This window comes from Talpa europaea, assembly GCF_964194135.1.
Source record: "Talpa europaea genome assembly, chromosome: 4".
Taxonomy (NCBI): Eukaryota; Metazoa; Chordata; class Mammalia; order Eulipotyphla; family Talpidae; genus Talpa; species Talpa europaea.
In genome coordinates this window covers 16,775,873-16,796,848 of record NC_140070.1, presented here as the reverse complement: position 1 = coordinate 16,796,848, position 20,976 = coordinate 16,775,873, and the positions used below count along the sequence as shown (strand labels likewise).

Below are 20,976 nucleotides of genomic sequence, written 5' to 3'. Positions count from 1 at the left end.
GAGACGAATTAGTGCCTATCCTTCACAAACTCTTCCAAAAAATTGAGAAGGAAGGGACAATACCAAACACGTTTTATGAAGCCAACATTACACTAATACCAAAACCGAACAAGGACAACACAAAAAAGGAAAACTACAGGCCAATCTCCCTAATGAACACTGATGCAAAAATCCTCAATAAAATTTTAGCTATCAGAATCCAACAATGTATCCATAAGATAATTCACCACGACCAAGTTGGATTCATTCCAGGGGCACAAGGATGGTTTAACATCCGAAAATCAATCAACGTTATCCAACACATCAACAAAAAGAAATATAAAAACCATATGATAATATCAATAGATGCTGAGAAAGCTTTCGACAAAGTGCAACACCCATTCATGATAAAAGCCCTTGAAATTCTTGGGATACAAGGAACATACCTCAACATCATAAAGGCCATCTATGACAAGCCAACAGCCAGTATCATTCTCAATGGTGAAAAGCTGAAAGCAATTCCATTAAGATCTGGAACAAGACAAGGATGTCCACTCTCACCATTGCTTTTCAATATAATACTGGAAGTCCTAGCCAGGGCAATAAGACAAGAGAAAGACATCCAAGGAATCCAAATAGGAAAAGAAGAAGTCAAACTATCACTATTTGCAGACGATATGATATTATACATAGAGAACCCCAAAAACTCCACAGAAAAGCTAATTCAACTCATCAATCAGTTCAGTAAAGTGGCAGGATACAAAATCAACACGCAAAAGTCAGTAGCCTTCCTATACACAAACAATAAATCTGAAGAAGAAGAAATCAAAAAGACCATCCCTTTTGTTATTGAAACAAAAAAAATCAAATATTTGGGAATAAATCTAACAAAAGAGGTAAAGGACCTATACAAAGAAAACTATAAAACACTGTTAAAAGAAATAGAAGAAGACACAAAGAAATGGAGAGACATCCCCTGCTCATGGATTGGAAGAGTAAACATTATTAAAATGGCCATCCTTCCAAAAGCAATATACAGATTCAATGCTATTCCAATCAAAATTTCAATGTCATTCTTCAAAGAAATAGAACAATTATTGATGAAATTCATATGGAATCACAAAAAACCCCGAATAGCCAAAGCTCTCCTGAAAAAAAAAGAAGGGAATGGAGGCATCAGACTCCCAGACTTCAAACTATACTACAAAGCCATAATCATCAAAACTGCATGGTATTGGAACAAGAACAGACATACAGACCAATGGAATCGAATAGAAAATCCAGAAATAAACCCACAGATTTATGGTCAACTAATCTTTGACAAAGGAGCAAAGAATATGCATTGGAGCAAAGAAAGTTTGTTCAATAAATGGTGCTGGGAAAACTGGGTCGCTACATGCAAAAGAATGAAGCTTGACCACCACCTCACACCATACACAAAAATCAACTCAAAATGGATTAAAGAACTAGACATAAGACCTGAAACCATAAAATATATAGAAGGAAATATAGGCGAAACACTACGTGATTTGCACATCAAAGACATCTTTACAGACACATCACCCAAAGCAGTGATAGTGAAGGCAAAGATAAACAGCTGGGACTACATCAAATTAAAGAGCTTTTGCACAGCAAAAGAGACAATAACAAAAACAAAGAGAAACCCCACCAACTGGGAGAACATTTTTGCACCCAACACTAATGATAAAGGACTGATCACAAAAATCTGCAAAGAGCTGATGAGATTCAACAACAACAAAGAAAATAATCCAGTCAAAAAATGGGCAGAAGAGCTAAAAAGAAACTTCTCTGAAGAGGAAATGCAAATGGCCAACAGGCATATGAAAAAATGTTCAACATCACTTGTCATCAGGGAAATGCAAATCAAAACTACCATGAGATACCATCTTACACCAGTGAGAATGGCACATATTAAAAAAACTAGCAACAACAAATGTTGGCGAGGGTGTGGAGAAAAAGGAACTCTTCTGCACTGTTGGTGGGAGTGCAAACTGGTCCAACCACTGTGGAAAGCTGTGTGGAGATTTCTGGACCTACTAAACATAGAGCTTCCATATGACCCAGCAATTCCACTCCTAGGTATTTACCCAAAGGACACAGAAACATCAATTCCAAAGAACACCTGCACCCCTATGTTTATAGCAGCACTGTTTACAATAGCTAAGCTTTGGAAACAACCCAAATGCCCAAAAATAGATGACTGGATCAAGAAGATGTGGTACATATATACCATGGAATATTACTCAGCATTCAAAAAAGATAAACACATGCAATTTGCTGCAACATGGATGGCGCTGGAAGGGATCATGCTCAGCGAAATAAGCCAAAAAGAAAAAGAAAAATACCGGATGGTCTCACTCATAGCAGGAATCTAGAAAACTTAAATAAGGGACCAGGAAAATGAATAACTATAAGAAAGTGAAAATCAAAATCAACAAAAAACTATGAACCAGAGACACTTTTAGGGGGGCGGGGGCGGGAGGGGAGGGATTGGGGTCAGAATGGGGGGCTGCAATTGTATGGGGAATATAACAATAAAATTTATAAAAAAAAAAAAAAAAAGATTTTCTCAAATATAAAAAAAAAAAAAAAAAAAGAAAAAAAAACCAAATCTTCTCTTGGTAATCCACCTTTGGGGCAGAAATTCCCTTACTAGTGGAATTCAGTGTCACTCTTTGCATACAATAGGAAGTCAGCAGAGCCACCCTGCGGGACACTTTTGTGTGCTAGGACATAGGTAAGTAAATTCAACCAGCAAGATCTGACATTTAGTTAAAACAAACAAACAAACAAACAAACAAAAAAACCAAAAAACCCAACAACAACAACAGATGCAGACCTAGAATGGACTCTTCTGTTTTCTTTACTGACTGTTAAAAGGCCTCTGAGGGCGTCCCTGGTGGCACAGGCAGTTGAACACTGCACTGTGAAGCTCTGCAGCCTCTGCAGCGCAGGTTCGATCCCGGCCAGCCGGCAAGAATCCCACATGGCACTGCAGACCTCTCTTGTCTTGCCTGCTGCTCCCCTCAGCAGTGTATTTCGTTGGTCTGCCTGTTCTGTTCCCCACTCTGTCTCTGGTGAATCCTCTCACCCTCCCACACATGTGGTCTGCACCCTGGTTCTTGTAAAATAAATCTTAAAAAAAAAAAAAAAAAAAAGCCTCTGAAATGTTTGTGCCTGATCCTTAGGTCAAGAGTACAACTTTCTGAAGATGGAGCCTGGAGAAGTGAACTCACTTGGAGAAAGATATGACTTTGATAGTATCATGCACTATGCCAGGAACACCTTCTCAAGGTTGGAGTCTCAGGTTATACCTTTTGACTTTTAATTCCTTTTCTCTGTGTGGCTCTTCACAAAACTATGTTGAACATTAGAACTAGAACTACTTTTCAACAATTGCTGCCAGAAAGTACAAAAAACTTGATGGGTATTTCTAGCCAACATAGTCTTACGTTTCCTATTAAATATATCGATTCAAATTAAAACTTTGGTATGGATTATTTAACTACTTAATATTCTTATAGCATAAAAAATTCGATGGAAATGATTACCAAACCAAACAGTATGTTAAATGGGCAGAGCATTGGGCCTCCCCGGTGGCGCAGCGGTTGAGCGCTGGGTTGCGAAGCTGCGCGCGGCCTCTGCGGTGCCGGTTCGATCCCCAGCAGCTCCCCGGCCACCGGAGGAGGGTCCCACATGGCGCGCAGACCTCTCCTGCCGCCCGCTGCTCCCCTCAGCAGTGTACTTCGGTCCTTCTGCCTGCTCTGCTCCCCGCTCTGGCTCTGGTGAATTCTCTCACCCTCCCGCACTTCTGACTGTACCCAGTGCATGTATAAACAAAAAACAAACAAACAAACCAGTAAAACAAGTAAATAAAGCATGCCTCTAAAAAAAAAAAAAAAAATGGGCAGAGCATTATTTCATGAAGATTAGGCTTTCAAAAGTCAAATAGGATGCTTGGTTGTTGATTTGAAATATTGTACTTTCTATGTGACTTGTGTTTGCTACATATATTGTGCTCAATTACTAAGTTACACTTGACAATTGCTAGACTAAACTAATTCTGAGAGATAATGGTAGGAAGGTAATTTGTTTCATCCAACTCAGAATTTCACCATCTGTTAACCTTAAAAATATTTCATTAATAACTAAATGCTGTTTTTAAAGAGTGTAATAAATTTGGGTTTGATCTACTTCATTCTAAAGATGAAGTCATCCAGCAAATAGTTCCCAGGTAAGGAATTTGAAACTGTTAAACCATTGTGATCATCTCTTTCCCCCATTTTATACCCATTTTTTACACTTATGTGCCTGTTCTAGCTCATTCTTTTTGCCGACATATCTCCATTTCACAATTCATTAGCACCTGTTTTGAAAGGAAGGGTCAAGAACAAGATAAACATTTCAAATTAATTTCCCTGTTCTTTAAAAAAAATGGTAAAAAGTATTGAAGTATCTGTAAAAAAATTACTAATACTGGGTTACATTTTTAAATTATGCTTTTCTAAAAGACCAAGCTTCATTATTAAAAATTGAACTGTGATTTAATAACTATTTTCTTTTTAACTGCATAGATCTATAGTTATTCAGTGTAACTATCTGATTCCTTATTGCTTCTGGAATTGAATTTAAGCTTGGATAAAAATATACACATTTGGCCTGAAATTAATTAAGAGTTACAAAAATTTATTTTTATGTCTGTGTTTGGAATTGAGTTTTCCCTAGAAACATGTAGAATATGGAGATGTGGGTTTCAGTTCAGCCAAGATGCCTCTTGTGATGCTGTTGAATTATATTATTTATAAACAAACTGAGTTTTGATTCTTTGGAACAGAGAAGGTACTGGAAAGTGGAGAAAATTTGTTCTCTCCTTGATAAATGATGAATTTAAACCAAAGTTTGAAAGTTATATTCCCCTCTGTATTCCTTTTTTGTGTTTCAATTGTGAATGCCTGTTTTCCACAAGCCCACAGTCCATCTCCCCCCACACCCTCTTTGGAGCTGATTGCCAACCAACCCTGACCATTTATTTTTTTCAGTACTTCAAATTTATCTTATTCACTTTTTCCTTAATAAACGTATATCCTTATAGTGAACATCACCATTTTCTCATTAGAAGAATTGATCCAATTCAAATTATCTTATTGCTTTCATCTTTAAAGAGAATGCTTCTAAACTCATACATATATTTAAATAACTGAATTTTAGGAAATGAGATATTTGGCATGGTTCAAAGCCACAAATTCCAGAGTATTTAAGTTTTTCAAATTGTGATAAACAATTTTAATACACCATGAAACATACTATCTTTGCCATTTGTAAGTATACAGTTCCATAATATTAAGTACACTTATGTCAAACAGATTTCCAGGACTTTTTAAACTTGTAAAACCGAAACCTCATACTTATTAGACAGTAACTCCCCATTTTCTTCTCGTTGAATCTCCTGATAACCACCATTCTATTTTCTCTCTCTGAATTTGACTAACTTAGAAAATTTGTTAAGTGAATCATATAAATTATTTGTTCTTTTGTGATTGGTTTATTGCACTTAGCATAATGTCCTCAAGTTTCATCCCTGTTGTAGCATGTAATAGATTCCCTCCCTTTTTTGTGATTAAATAATATTCTGTTATATGTACATACAACATTTTTTTATCCACTCATTTATCAATGGACATTTGGTTTACTGTCTATGGTCTAGCTATTGTGGATAGTGGTGTTAAAAGATATTTTCAGACCCATATTTGCAATTATTTGGCTATTACCTAGAAATGGGATTGCTGGATTATTTGGCTGTTCTATTTCTAGAGTAACTAAAAGTTCTCCACTATGCTTTCTAAAGTGGCTGCACATTTTACAATCCCATCAAATGTGCACATTTACCCATATCTTGGTCAACATGTACTATTTTCTGTGTTTTTTTTTTAATAGAAGCCATCATAATGGGTGTGACTTGACATCTTCATGGTTTTGATTTTCATTTTTCTGATGACTTGTGATGTTGAGCATCTTTTCATAAACTTGTTGGCTGTCTTTTAAATCATCTTTGGGAATATGTCTATTCAAGTCTTTTGCCTTTTTAAAAATCAGATTACTTGATTTTTTATTGTTAAGTTATAAAATTTCTTTATATATTCTGATTTCATATTTATATATATATATAATTTGAATTTTTTTCTTTTTTATTCTTGCTTTGTATTGGTTGATTGCTTTCTTCGCTGCCAAGAATCTTTTCAGTTTGATATAGTCCTACTAACTATTGTTGCTTTTTCTGCCTTGTGCTTTTGGTTTCATGTCCAAGAAATTGCCAGATCCAATTTTACAAAGCTTTTTCTCTATGTTTTCTTCTAGGAGTTTTGTAAATTTGTGTCTTATGTTTATATCTTTAATCCATCTAAGATTAATTTTTGTGTATGACTTAAGTGTCTAAGTTACCATTAGACACTTCATTCTTTTCCCATCATCATTTGTTGAAAAAAAAATATTTCCCCAATAAGTTGTCTATACTCTTTTGATGAAGGTCATTTGTTCTACGTTCTAGAGTCTATAAAAGTTTTGGTTGTTTTCCTGAATGCAACCCATCAGCAATCTTGTGGGAAAAATAGAGCTGGATATACAGGATTTTCTTATGTAATTTATAATGTAGATGGTATAAAATGAATTCTTCCATTATTCAGTAATAAAGGGAATGTAAAATTTTATGAAATTTCTTAAAAAGCATAGCTAATTCATTCCTCTAATGTAGGCAGAACAAAAGAATATTAGTTATTAAGCCTCTCAATGCCTTGTCATAGTAAGAATATTCAGAAAAAGCCTGTGCTGCTTAAAGGCCTGGGTATGCAGGGAGAGAATTGTTAACTTCCTGGGAACAAAGAAAGAACAAATGAATGGGTGACTGGCTTCCTTGGGAATGAAAGGCAGTTTAACTTAAAAGACAGAATGAAATAAAATTAACATTTTATTGTCTGAGTTTGAGTATATCTACTTCACGATATTACTGACCTTAAATGGAATCATTTTTGAAAATTGGCAAGAATGAGACTTATAAAGATTGCATTTTTTTTAAGGAATAGAAATAAACTGGATAATTTGCTAGTACTAAACTGCTATAGGAATTGTAACACCTCATTAATTTGAACTTAACTTTCTTAATATAGCTGATGATTCATGGAAGATAATTGAAGAATGACTACCCTATAGCTCAACTTTCCCTTCAATTGCATTGACCCAACTGGAGTTGCTTCCTATTAAGTATTTGCAAACTTTTACTTTTGATGGTCAATTCCCATAAGTCATTAGTTTCTCTCGCCCTCCCCTCATCTTAAATAGTATACACAAGAAGTTCTTGGGATACTAAGTTCTTCACCTGAAAGTGACAACATTTTAATGGTCCTCCCATCTCTGGGTGGTTGTGACTTGTTCTTATCCCTGCAAACTCTACTCCCAGATACAACATTGCTCCAAACTTTACTTCCCTAATTTAGCTAAATTTCCACTTCCAAGTGAATGTTCCTTTGAACACTGGAAAATCAGAGATCTCTTTATTTTTCTCTGTAGTACCTGTCCTAATCTATCTTTTGTTTAACTTCTTTCTCCCATACAAAACCTTCCCCCCACTGGAATGTGAAAATCATGAGGAGACAATCTTTTTGTCTTATTTAACTGCTGCAAATATAGATATATAGTAGTGCTTAGTAATTTTTTCCTAGAGGAAGGGATAGAGCTGAAATTTTATTCATTTAAACTGAAGTTTAAACATAATTTCTTCATTTATAAATTTTGGAAAGGAGTGTCCCAATATTCACCCCAATTTAAAAGACTTCTTAATAATTGCATTTCTTAACCTAAAGTACTTAAAGTTTCTTCTGTTTTTAAATCCTCATATACACATACTCATTCCTTCTTGCCTCTTGGACTAGTCTTCCAGTTCACTTAACTTAATAGCTATATTTCCTTTAGAACAATACATGTTGATGTGTCTTGCAAAATTAGATTATCACTGGTACAGTATATTCAGAATTTTTAGTCATGCATATTACAGAAAATGTGTTACTATCACAACCTTGGATGCAAAAATTTCAGAATCTATGGCTTAGCATTATTAGGGCACTGCATGGATTTTTACTTATTAACTTTGCAATGAAAGTTTTAAACTGTGTATGTGTATCACAAAACTATTTTGTCTCTAAAATTTGTTTAAGATTTGATGATTTTCTTTGTACTGTAACACTTGGATTTCTAAGAATACTTATAATTAATAGTTGAATGCAAGCAACTCTTAGAATAATTTAATTTAAAAAGTAAAACATTTCATTTGGCTTTAGTCATTAATACCCTCACAAATATATATTGCAGTTTGTGCTTAAGAAGACAGGTCTTGATGAGAGAGAATTGTTTTACAAATTGCTAATCAAAAGAGTTATTTGATCTACTTGAGAGACTAAAACAGGGACCATGATGTACTTGGTGGGCAACTATATTAAATTCTAAAATATTTAAAACATTTCTAAGGAAAAAGTGAATGCCATTATTAACTTTATGCTAGGCACATACATATAACACACCATTTTTTCTACTTTGATTAAAGTGTTTGAAAATTTGACATACTATACTAAGCGCAACACAAATGTAGTGTCCCTTTGATTTACTTGAGTTTGAAAAAAATTACTTTGTATTTGTAAGGAATGTATGAGTCTTAACTTGATGACTTATGTGTGGCTTGCCTCTGATTTTTTTCAGGGGGATGTTTTTGGATACTATTCTCCCCTCTCGCGATGATAATGGCATACGTCCAGCAATTGGTCAGCGAACCCGTTTAAGCAAAGGAGATATTGCACAGGCAAGAAAGCTGTATAGATGTCCAGGTATTGCACCATACAAACGCAGAAGCATGATTATGCCTGCTTGTGTTCTTCCAGATGACTAAGCCACAACTGACTCAATTGTTCACTTGTTTCTGTTCATGCTGGCAAATGACGTAGTCAGTTCAAAGTAATAAAATAGCATAAGAGAGAACTTTGGAACATGCATTGATATAATTAAAAACGAATTACTAGAAATCAGATTTCAAGCACATGGATAGTATGTTTTATTGCTTTTAATATATAAGTGAAAGAACAAAACGTGGTTGGTTGATATTATTAAATAGCTGCATGGTTTCGTAGGCAGATGCGGTACTTCCTTGCCAACATAAATGGATTATCTTATTTTAGCTTCATAATTGAATACTGAATAATCTTTTCTTGCAAGTGCCATCATTGATGGTATATGAATGATAATTTTATTGACTGGAATTCATAACTTCATTGCAAAAAAATTAGTTTTAAGCATGTTGCTAGTGAGCTACTGTGTGTTCTCCTACTGCATGCAATTGTGAAAAGAAGATTAACAGAGGGTCTTAAATAAATTTAAGGTCTTGCCTTAAATTCAAGGCAATATTAGTGTATATTGATTTAAGGAGGAAAAAGAGTCTGGTTCCAAATTGGAAATGCTAGCTATTTCATGCATTTAAAGTATGCACAAAATACTTAGAAATAACCTGTATCAAAAAAAGATGTTTACTTAACACAACTTTTTTCCCCAAGATTTTTTGTGAATGGAAACCTACTTTACTACTAATCTTTAGAGTTCATTTTTGGAAATATTATTCTAGATACTAAAAGTACAGTTGGTAAAAAAAAAAAGGGTAGCAACTTTAATTGATATCCTAATAATTTTGCAGAAAATCAGAGCTATTTTGGGTACATTTATCATTAAAGTTTTATTTTTTTAATTGAGATAATGTTGGTTTATATCATTATTTGTATAGATTCTTCATGTTTAAACTGTGCTTAAAGTTAAGCTGTAATGATAATGGTAGGTTTACTGGTAACACGAATGGTGTTGAAGAGTCAAGACTACACATAGAAATTTAAGTAGGATAACTTATTTGAGAATCACTCAAGAAGAGAGCAAGAGCTTGTAAAGTGAGATTTGGTTGTGTCTGCGTTTTCATAAAAAGATATGGTTACAAAACTACACATCACTTTGGCATTGTTCATCTTACAGTTTTGCTAGAGCCAATAAGAGGTATTTGACTACTTATTACACTTTATGAGTTTATGCTCAAAGCTCTATTAGACCTGCATTTTATAGAGCTAGTCTTTAGAGTTTAATCTTGATTTAAACTTAGATATATAAAATTGTGGCTTTTATGTTCAATGATAAGTGGGGCATTGAGTCCAAGAGGGCAGGTTTCTAACAGGCAGGTAATAATCAGCTGCAAATACTATTGCTCTCTGACTTTAATAATATAGAAAATGTATTTTTCTCTATCATGAAGTGGACAGCATGAAAATGTATATATTTTTAACTTTTAATAATATATATATTTTTTAATTCCTTTAAAACAATGTAAACTGTTATTTTGGTGGAATTTTCTCAATGACAAATAACTTATTGTATGTATCATTTTGTCATTCATATGCCAAAATTATATTTATCATTTGTAAATATAAATTCCATTTATAATATATGAATATATTATTTATAAATTTATAAATATTTATAAATATGTAAATATGTCATTTATAAATATAAATATAATATAAATTATATTTATCATTTATATGCCAAACTTATAAATTAGACTTGTATGTGTCTCTTTACTGTGCAGTCAGTCCATACTCATTATGGAAAGCTTGAAAAAAGGAACAAAGTTCTGATTTTAGGGTGATCGAATGAGGATAAGTTTCTTTTAGTTTAATTTTTCATTGCCATTTCTTTTTCTGAGAACAGGCAAGAATTCTCTCCCTATGCATTGCTTATACATAAAGAATGAATATGGGCCTTTACAATGCTGGTGCTCTAGTGCTATAAGTCCTGGTTATCCATTCCAGGCTACATAGCCCCAAAAATGACAAGGAAAGGAAAGCAAGGGCGAGAAAGGGAGAGCTGACCAGCACTGGATTGACTATGTTATGAACACTATTCTGTGCCCTTCAAGGACTTCTAAGCCTTCCTACCATTAAGACATCTTAAAGGACATCATATTAGTTGCCTGTCATTATAATCCCTTGCATCCTACATACTATCAGGTCGAGAATATTCCACATGGAGGTGGAGGATGAGTCATCTTTACAACTCTTTGTCTTCCCTTCCCTGGATAATTAGCAGTTTGGCTGTGAAGGGGATCCTCTCATAGGTACAAGAGTTGTATGTCTTCTCTTCATAAATGATTAATTTGTGCTCTTTTTGTGGGGACCTTTTTCTCCTGACTTATTTTCTAAATCAATGTCCTTTCTTTTGCTCTAATCTTAGGTTTTCTTTCACTTTTTTGTTTCTAAGCTGCGTGACTTAGTTCTTCTGATACAGTCACTGTTTTTTTTTTTTTTTGTATATTCTCTTAAGTTAGTTTTTCTTTAGTGCCATGACCTTTTGGCTTATTACTACATAGTACTTATGTCAGCTATCAACCTTAATATACTCTCAGTGATTTTTCCTTAATTAATAGGTCAAGTAGAATAATAAAAGCATAAAAATAGAAAATAAATTGATACTTAAAAATAAAGGCTCTTTTGAGAATTAGAATCTTGCTTGTTATATAAAATTGCATATCTAAAATACTAACAAGGAGATAAATCAATGGTACTTCAATAAAAATTAAAAAAAATTAAAAAACACGTAAAGGTACTTATTCATATAAGACACAGACAATCAGTGTTCAGAAATTTAAATTGTTCTCAATTCTGGAGTCCACATAGTACATACACAGACTGTCCGTGTCTACAGATAAACATTTGTGTGGAGGTTGCATGGCTGGAAGGCTAATTTCAGCATGCATGGAGTTTGATTACTTTCCATAGAAACTTGTTAGTGCTTTAAATATTGGCTTCATTAAATTTATCTTTCAAATTGATATAAGGTCTCTTTAAGTTACCTAAAATACTAATTTCTTGGTTCCTGATATAATGCCTTTGAGGTTCTAAATAAAATATCCTCTCCATATATATCTTATGTGTGTATAATATACATATATGAGTATGTATCTATGTTTATATATGAAATTATACATCTATAAGTATATATGTATAAATATGTGTGTGTGTGTGTAGATAGAGGATAGATAGAAATTCTTGGCTAAAATGTATTTTCAATGTGCTAGGGTCATTTAGTTTCCCCGTCCCCCTATTTATTCATGACTGTAAAGCACTCCTCGTTTTGTGCTGGTGCCACATACAGACCATCTAGTCACCAAATCAAAACTTTGGAGGCATTCTTGTTTTATTCTCCTTCTGCCCTACTTCCTACTACTGTCAATCCCATTGCCTTTTGGATAGGTCACTTAGTTTCAGGGATCATCATCTTTTGTCTCAATTGCTAACATGCCTCTTAATGCTTTAAAATGACTCTTGCTTCCCTTCTTCCATCTTCAGTTCTCTGACCACACTGCTATTCAAGTTCCTTTTTAATGTGCAGTGTTCCTCTGCTTATTTTCAGGATAAAAACTAATTTTCAAGATGTCTCTAGCTCTAGGTATTTTCCTACAGCATAGTTTCTCATCGCTACCTCCTTCAGCCTGTGGCACTCTGATGGGTATGCTTGCCTTCTGCCTCTCCCTCCAGCAGAAACACACAGAACTGCCTTGTGGGTCAATCCTTATTTCATCTCTAGAATCCATCTCCTATGTCGCCTCTAACTTAAAAGATCCCTGCTCTCCCACACTCCTGTCGTGGTAAATGCTGTGTGTGTGATCCTCATCTATGTCTTACTCGTATAATTGTCCATTCACTTGTCATTTCCTTCACTAAAGTATGAGCATCTTTAAGGTTAGAGTGAAGCTTTTGCCTCTGGTATCCTGACTCAGATGTAAATTAGTTGCTCAATAAGTAGTTGTTCTATCAACAAATGAGTTATCATAACATATGAAAGTTGCTCCAAGTATTATTATTGCAGAGAAGGAAGCAGACTGTACATATAAAAGGTATCTGGGGGCTAGTCAGTATCAATTAGTCAGGAACTAATTTGATTAGTAAAGATACTAAATAGGTCTGAGAGGATACCCAGCTGAGATGCTCACGGGACAAGGAAAATTTCTTGGAGTTGATTTTTGTGCTTCATTTTTAAGAATGATTCAGACTTAGGAAGTTACTGTTAAGATATATTTTAAAATACTTCCATAATTAATCTCACCATTATCACTCAGATGACTTAGCATTCCTTTTAACATTTCTTTATCTTAAAATCATTTTAAAACTCTATTTTATTTATTATATTTCAAAGTTGAAGAGAGCCATGGATTTAAGAATAAAATTAGGTAGTACTATGTTGATTGGATGTAATTTCATTTCTTTCCATACTCTAGACTTGGTCAAGATTCTTTGGGAGAGGTTTTATTTAATAGAAATTATTGTGCATATCTATCTACCTTTGTTTTGTTTGGTCTTAGCAAAATTATACAAGTGTTCCTATAGAAACAGAGAGGAAAGTCTCAACCTTTGATATATGGTAGATGAAAGAGACATTTGAAAGGAAAATATCTGTGATGCAGTCACAGACAATTCAAATGGGTGGTAGTGAACAGAGGGGAGCGTACTATCTCCTTGAGATCTTTCAGTATTTTTTGGATTAAATACCCAGAAGTTGTATTGCTGGATCTTACATAGTTCTATTAATAATTTTTGTGGAACTTGCATACCATGTTTCATCTTGACTGGACCATTCTACATTCCTACAAGAGTTCCAATGTCCTCATATCTGTGCCAACAACTCTTGTTCTTTATATCTTTATTTATTTTTCAACTTTGGAGTATACTTTGAGAAAAATTTTCATTGTGTATGGCATTTTGGTTCTCCCTTTATTTATTAGTTATGAATTAAGATCTTTTTTAAAAAACTTTTTTTAATGATTTATTTATTTATTTATACAAGCACTGGGTACAGTCAGAAGCGTAGGGGGGTGAGAGAATTCACCAGACCAGAGAGGGGAACAGAACAGGCAGAGTGATGAAATACACTGCTGAGGGGAGCAGCGGGTGCAGCAGGAGAAGTCTGTTGCACCATGTGGGAACCTCCTCTGTGGCCGGGGATCTAACCGGCACTGCAGAGGCTGTGGACAGCTTTGCACCCCATCGCTCAACCGCTGCGCCACCAGGGGAGGCCCTAAGATCTCTTTTTTCACTTTGATATAATAGTCACTATTAAGCTTGCTTCAGTTGACTCAGACTATATATATATATATAGTTTGTTTGTTTTTACATTAATTTATTTTTCTTTGTGTATAAATTAAAGTGGCAATTTACACTGAAATATTTAATACTATAAAATTAATAGAAATTTTCAAGTGGTCCCAGCCCCATTTAAACTTGGTATACATAGAACTGGATGTGAAAATGGTTGACATACAAGTTGGTTAGTAGCTTTTGGGGAATGAATAAGAAAGTTTCCCATGAGGAAGAACTTCGTATCTGTCAGTTTATTTATTTCATAATCTTAATTTATGGTTAGCCCTTGTGATATCATTAACTATATTGAAATTTTGGTAAGAGAGACAAAACATATTTACTTAGGAGGGAAAACTTGTGAAATACAAGCATATACTTTTGTCAAAAATAAAAGACTCAGCTTTATTTATGATGTCCATGTCATTCATAAAAATTAATAATAGTGATCTTATCTTTTCTGGGAAATATGGATGTCAGTGTTTTTGAAAAATCAGATATATGTGTCTTTTTTTCTCCTTTCAGCATGTGGAGAAACACTACAAGAATCCAATGGCAACCTTTCCTCCCCAGGATTTCCAAATGGTTACCCTTCTTATACACACTGCATCTGGAGAGTTTCTGTGACCCCGGGAGAGAAGGTAGTTTACACCATCAAGAGATCTCTTTTAGTCTTATAAGTACCAAAGTTCATCTTCCTTCAAATATAATTTGATTTATTTTTATTCTTGTTTGATTCATCAAGTAAAATACTATAAAGCTCATCAAATTTATAATAAAAGTTATTCTAACTCAGAAATTTTAAAAAGATGCAATTTTAAAATGATAATAAGTCTAAATATAACTGAAATAATAAAAATTATGTTGTGAGACGTAGTTAAAGTAAATTAAAAGTCAGTATCAAAAAGATCACTAGAAAACTCCCTATACCATTAATTAATTAATTTTTATTTTTGCATAGAACTGGGGTGTAGGCCAGATGTTCTGGGGATGAGAGCATTCACCAGAGACAGAGTGGGGAGGAAAACGGGCAGATCTACTGAAATACACTGCTGAGGAGAGCAGTAAGTGAGACAGAGTCTGCTGCACCATGTGAGTTAGCTCCCCTACTGGGGATGGGGGGATTAGACTGAGGCCATTGTGATGGGCCATCTTGGTGGCAGTGCTGAGACTTAACCCCTAGGCCACCAGGGAGGCCCCCCCATTTTAAAATTAAGAAATATGCATCTAAATATCTAATTCCTTATAACTTAATGTATAGAGAATCATGGACCTGGAGCTGACCAGGGTGTTAAAATGTTCACAACTAACATTTGTAAATTAACTTGGAATACATGAATGCATACTAATTATCTTTACAATCATCTTAAAGAATTATATGTCCATGTTACAATGATAAAAACATAAGGAGAATATTCTTTTAAAGATAATGAAGGTTATATAAAAGATAATAAGGCTTCAGGGTGAGTTCAAAGGTATACAAGATTTTTTTAAAAAGAAACTATTATAGACTATTCCAAAATACAGGTAGGAAGAAATCAGCGTATCTACCATATTTTCTTAATATTATGCATGGTGATGAGCAAAAATATTGGATTGTTATAGGTGGTCAATGAACTCATTTTTCATTCACATGCTTTTGTTATTTTTTTTGCTAAAATTTGGGTTCATTCTGTTGTTTTTTTTAACTTCTTTAGTTGGAAGTTTAACTTAATTTTAATTAAGCATCTTGTCTAATGTAAGCATTTTAGGATGTACATTTCTTTCTAAGAACTACTTTATCTGAATTTCACCAGCTTGACATACAGTATTTTTGTTATTTTTCAATTTTAGTTATCTTTTTCATCTTTTGTTTCATCTCAACCCAAATATTTTTCAGTATCATATGTCTTACTTATTTGCATGCATATGTTGTTTTTCCAATCTTTTTTTCTTAATTAATTTCCCCTTTAGTCACTTTTCAGTGAGAGACTATCATCTGAATGTTGTCAGTCTTTCAAATAGCTTGAGATTGTATGACCTTGGAAATGACCAATATTCATATAAAACAAACTTTGCTTTTCAAATGCATCTCATGCAGTGATTGGGTTCAAAATTCTCTATATATGCATCCATCTTTTTAATAGTACTTTTTATTCTCTATAATACTATTTTTGACTGTTTCATCTGTCAAGTAGTTAGAAAGGTATATTAATATTTGACACTATTGGTAGATTTATTAAGTGCTTTTTATACATTTGATCATTTAAAAATATAGTTATGACTATTACATATGTGCTTAAATTATTAAATTTTTCTATATAAATACATAGTTATTACTATATAGTAAATTATTTTAACTGCAGTCATGGAGTTTGTTATTTTAATAAAGCTTTGATTAATGTTTTTGCCTGATATATCTTAATCTTACTTTAGACATTCAATCATTCTGTGATCTTATGTCTCAGGTGTGTCCTAAGATAGCTGATATTTTGGTTTTATCTTTACTTAATCCATGGTGGCATATTTTATCTTTAGCTAGAGTGTTTATTGCAGTTGGATTTATTGTGATTACAGGCAGTATGTTTTGGTGTCATAGCCAAGCAATTGTTGCCAAATCCAGTAACATGAATGCTTTTCCTTATGTTGCCTTCTAGAATTTTATACTTTTGGATCTTATATGTAGATCTCTAATCCATTGTTGAATTAATTTTTGTACATTGTTGAGGATAAGGGTCTAACTTCATTATTTTGCACAGTCTTTTCCCCCCAATAGCATTTGTTGAAGATTTACCAACATATTTTTATCAATTTTCCCTCTCATATTTCAGAATTTCATCTGCTCATTTTCTCTTGCTATAATTTATACTTTTGATTATATTTTTAATTAGCATTTTTTGGTGGCTTTTGTTTCTGTTTGAAAATGTAGGTGCTTTACTTGAATTCAAGATAATTTCGCTTCACTGGATATACTTAGCAAGTTGTTTAACTGTTAAAAATAAAAAATTGCTGGGCCTCCCCAGTGGCGCAGCGGTTGAGCTCTGGGTTGCGATGCTGCCCGCAGCCTCTGCAGTGCCGGTTCAATCCCCGGCTGCTCCCCGGCCACCAGAGGAGGGTCCCACATGGCGCGCTAGACCTCTCCTGCCGCCCGCTGCTCCCCTCAGCAGTGTACTTCGGTCCTTCTGCCTGTTCTGCATCCTGCTCTGATTCTGGTGAATTCTCTCACCCTCCCGCGCTTCTGACTATACCCAGTGCTTGTATAAATAAATAAATAAATAAATCTTAAAAAAAAAATAAATAAAAAATAAAAAATTGCAGAAATACTCTCATTTGAAATATTTCTCAATGCAGGATCTTAGAAATTAATATAATCAAAGCTGATTGAATGAGCACTAAACATGTAATATGTTAATAAACATATACAACAAGTTGACAAAATTATTATACAGTGATAGAATTTGCAGAGGATTGTTCGTTGTGGTTTTTGCAATTTGAAAAAACTCAGATCCATCCCATGTAACAAAATGTATTTTAAATGCTTTGTAAAAACTGTATAGACTCTTCATTTATTTTACAAAACTAGTAACATTCTAACACATATGAAAAAATTCATAGTGCATTGCATATGAACATAAATACATGGATATTATACAAATATAATCAAATCAAAATAAGCTTTATAATTTATAACAATTCAAGTGTGCTATAAATAGTTGAAAGTAGTTCAATGTTAGAAAAATCTTTCAAATAACAATATCAAAGTTGAAAAAAAACTGTCTAAAAATTTCCATAAATACTGGTAACACTAGAATTATTTATATATATATATATATGTGTGTGTGTGTGTGTGTATGCACACACACACATATATTCAAATATATTCTGGAAAATTAACACTAGAATTCTTTCCAATCCAATAAGATAGAAAAAATTGATATTTATTGGGTGCTTAAATTACAACAGATACTGTGTGACAAATCTATTATCTGCTTGTACCCCATTTAGTATTATAATTATCTCCATTTTACACATGAAGAATTTAAACTTAAAAACGTGCTGTATAACCTGTTTAACATGACGGAGCTTGCATTTAACAAAGCTAATCATTAAATTTTTCTTTAGTTATAGAGAATGTTTTCTCTTCTTTTTTTTTTATAGATTTATTTTATTTATTGATACATACAAGAGCTGGGGTGTAGGCCAGAGGTGGGGTGGGGTGAGAGGATTCACCAGAGTGAATTCACTAGAATTCACCAGAGAGTGAATTCACCAGAGATAGAGTGGGGAGCAGAACAGGTGGATCTACTGAAATACATTGCTGAGGGGAGCAGTGGGCGAGTCAGGAGAGGTCTGCTGTGCCATGTGGGTAGCTCCCTGGCCAAGGAAACAAACTTGTGCCACAGTGGCTGCCAATAATGTCATAGTGCTGAAACTTAACACTTTGCGCCGTTAGGGATGGCCCTGAGGATATTTTCTCTTCTTAAAAATTTAAAAGAATCACTCAAAAATAGAATTAGAGGTGATCAAATAAAAACAAATATTTTAAATATAATAGATTATAGAGCACTGAAGACTTTGGGACTAAAACAGATGTCATATCCAATCATGTAGCAGGATCTAAAGATATATATCATGTAACTAAATTTTAGATTGTAAATGTTTCCATATTAATGTATGGTTTTAATATAATTCAAAATAAATTTCCAGTAGATTTTTATCTTTTTCCCAGATCAAATTTTTCTAGAGTTTATTTATAAAATAAGAGGGTTGGCATAATTAATAAAATTTGAAAAGAACTGATGAGATGGAGTGGATTGCATTGTAAAACAGGTTAAAAATATTTTGAAGCTTAAGTAATTAAAATCTTGTGCTAATTTCGAAATAAGCTTCTGAAATTCTGGGACGAATTAAAAAGGCCAAAACATGCCTGGGAGAATAGATGATGTTTATCCTTTACTCTTATAAATATCATTTACTCATTTACACAAATAAATTGGGAAAAGATTTCTTTCAATATATAAAATAAAATCATTTTTGTCTTTGTCAAAAAATTAAAAATTTATCTCATACTGTGCATTTTTCTGAGGAAGGCATAAGTAATTTGTTTTTATGTTTTATAAAATATGTCAACATTAGTTGAAAATAAAATATAAAGTAATTTAATGGAAATATTTACATAAAATAAATTTAATAAAATATTAAATCAGAAATAAAGATCAAAATGAGGACTATATAGCACAAATAGATATAAAACATTGGTATTGTGATTATAAAGATAATTATATAATTATGTAATTAATAAGTAAATATAATTATATATACTTAACTGTATATAAAATGTAAATATAATAAGCAAGTATAAACAACTGCTAAGTAAAGGTAATAGCACATTAGAATATTATTAAGAAAACAATATTTACTGAAGTTCAGGGCAAATAAATATGCAATCAATATATGAAAATTATTTACTTTTTATGAAAGAAATATTCCTTAAACCAAAATGTGTGTTATATTTCACCTATCAAATCATCAACACTGAGGGCCTCCCTGGTGGCCTAGGAGTTAAGTCTCAGTGGTATCACCATGGCCTGAGTTCAATTCCCGGCCTGGGAGCTAACCCACAAAGTGAAGCAAAACTCTCTGGTTTCTCCTGCTGCTCTCCTTAGCAGTGTATTTCAGTAGGTTCAGCTGTTCTGCTTTTCATTCTGTCTCTGGTGAATCCTCTCACCCCCTGCACATCTGGCCTACACCCCAGCAATTCTGTGCAAAAATAAATAGATGAAATCTTTAAAAAACAAACAAAAAACCCAATTGTCAACACTGAATAGAATGATAATATCAAATGATTGTGAATATGCGCAATTCCTGGAAGTCAAAATTAACCTTTCTAAGGAATTTGGCATCACATTTAAAATATATATCTATAGTTTTACATAGAATATTTATCTTAAAGTAATATTTTAGTAAATGCAAAGGTGGTTCTTCATGTTAACAAAAAATTGGGAATTCAATAACTTTTAAAACCAAAAGAAAACTTGATTTGAAAAATGTTTTCAATATATTGTGAAATTTTAAAAGCAAGTTAAATGCCATAGTCATGAAAAGATCTAGTTTTTAAATTACCTATGTTAGAAACAAAATTATAGAAGAATATTTATGAAAGTTACATGGTTGGTTTCAAATAGGTATTATATCTTTATCTTCCTTTTATCTTCTAAAATTAGCATACATTTTATGCAGAAAAATGTAATCATTTTTTAAAAATAATATTACTCCGTAATAGTGTGAATGTACTTAATGCACTTGAACGGTTAAAGTGGTCACTTTTATTGTGTGTATAATTTACTACCAAAAAAAAAAATGATTGCCAATTCACATGTATTTCTTGCTAGGATCCAGCTTCCCAAACTAAAGAGAATTTCCTGTCCAGTCTAAGTCTGGGCTGGGTGTTGCATAGTGCATGTGGATAGCAGGGCGACAGTCCACAACTTGCAGCTAAGAATGGAGCTGTGTTAAGCTGACAGCAGCACACATGTCGATTTTTCTATCCCTTAGAACCAACCGACCTTTTAACAAAGGCAGATTGCTTGTGTGTTGATTAAAGTTAGTATTTTTTTTTCTATAGAGCTCTGTAAAAGCTATCATTTTACTTCTTTCCTTTTGCAAAGGTTTCCTTTTAATAGCTCATCTATGCCTTCCACATATGGGGTCAATTCTCAAGATGATGTTTATATTGCCAAAGGCAGTGCTTAAATTTAGCATTTACTGTATAGATCAATCTTTCATTCCATTGAAA

The 20,976-nt window shown here is 33.2% G+C and overlaps 1 protein-coding gene across 1 annotated transcript in view; it reads left to right on the top strand.

The window, feature by feature from the left end:
• TLL1 (tolloid like 1) overlaps window positions 1–20,976 on the top strand; it is a gene marked incomplete at both ends in the record, with an annotated part of 170,903 nt that overhangs the window by 91,681 nt on the left and 58,246 nt on the right. Inside the window, 3 exon segments of the mRNA XM_084232314.1 lie at window positions 3,189–3,294; window positions 8,743–8,867; window positions 14,727–14,842. Of these exon segments, the coding sequence (XP_084088440.1) occupies window positions 3,189–3,294; window positions 8,743–8,867; window positions 14,727–14,842 (347 nt within the window).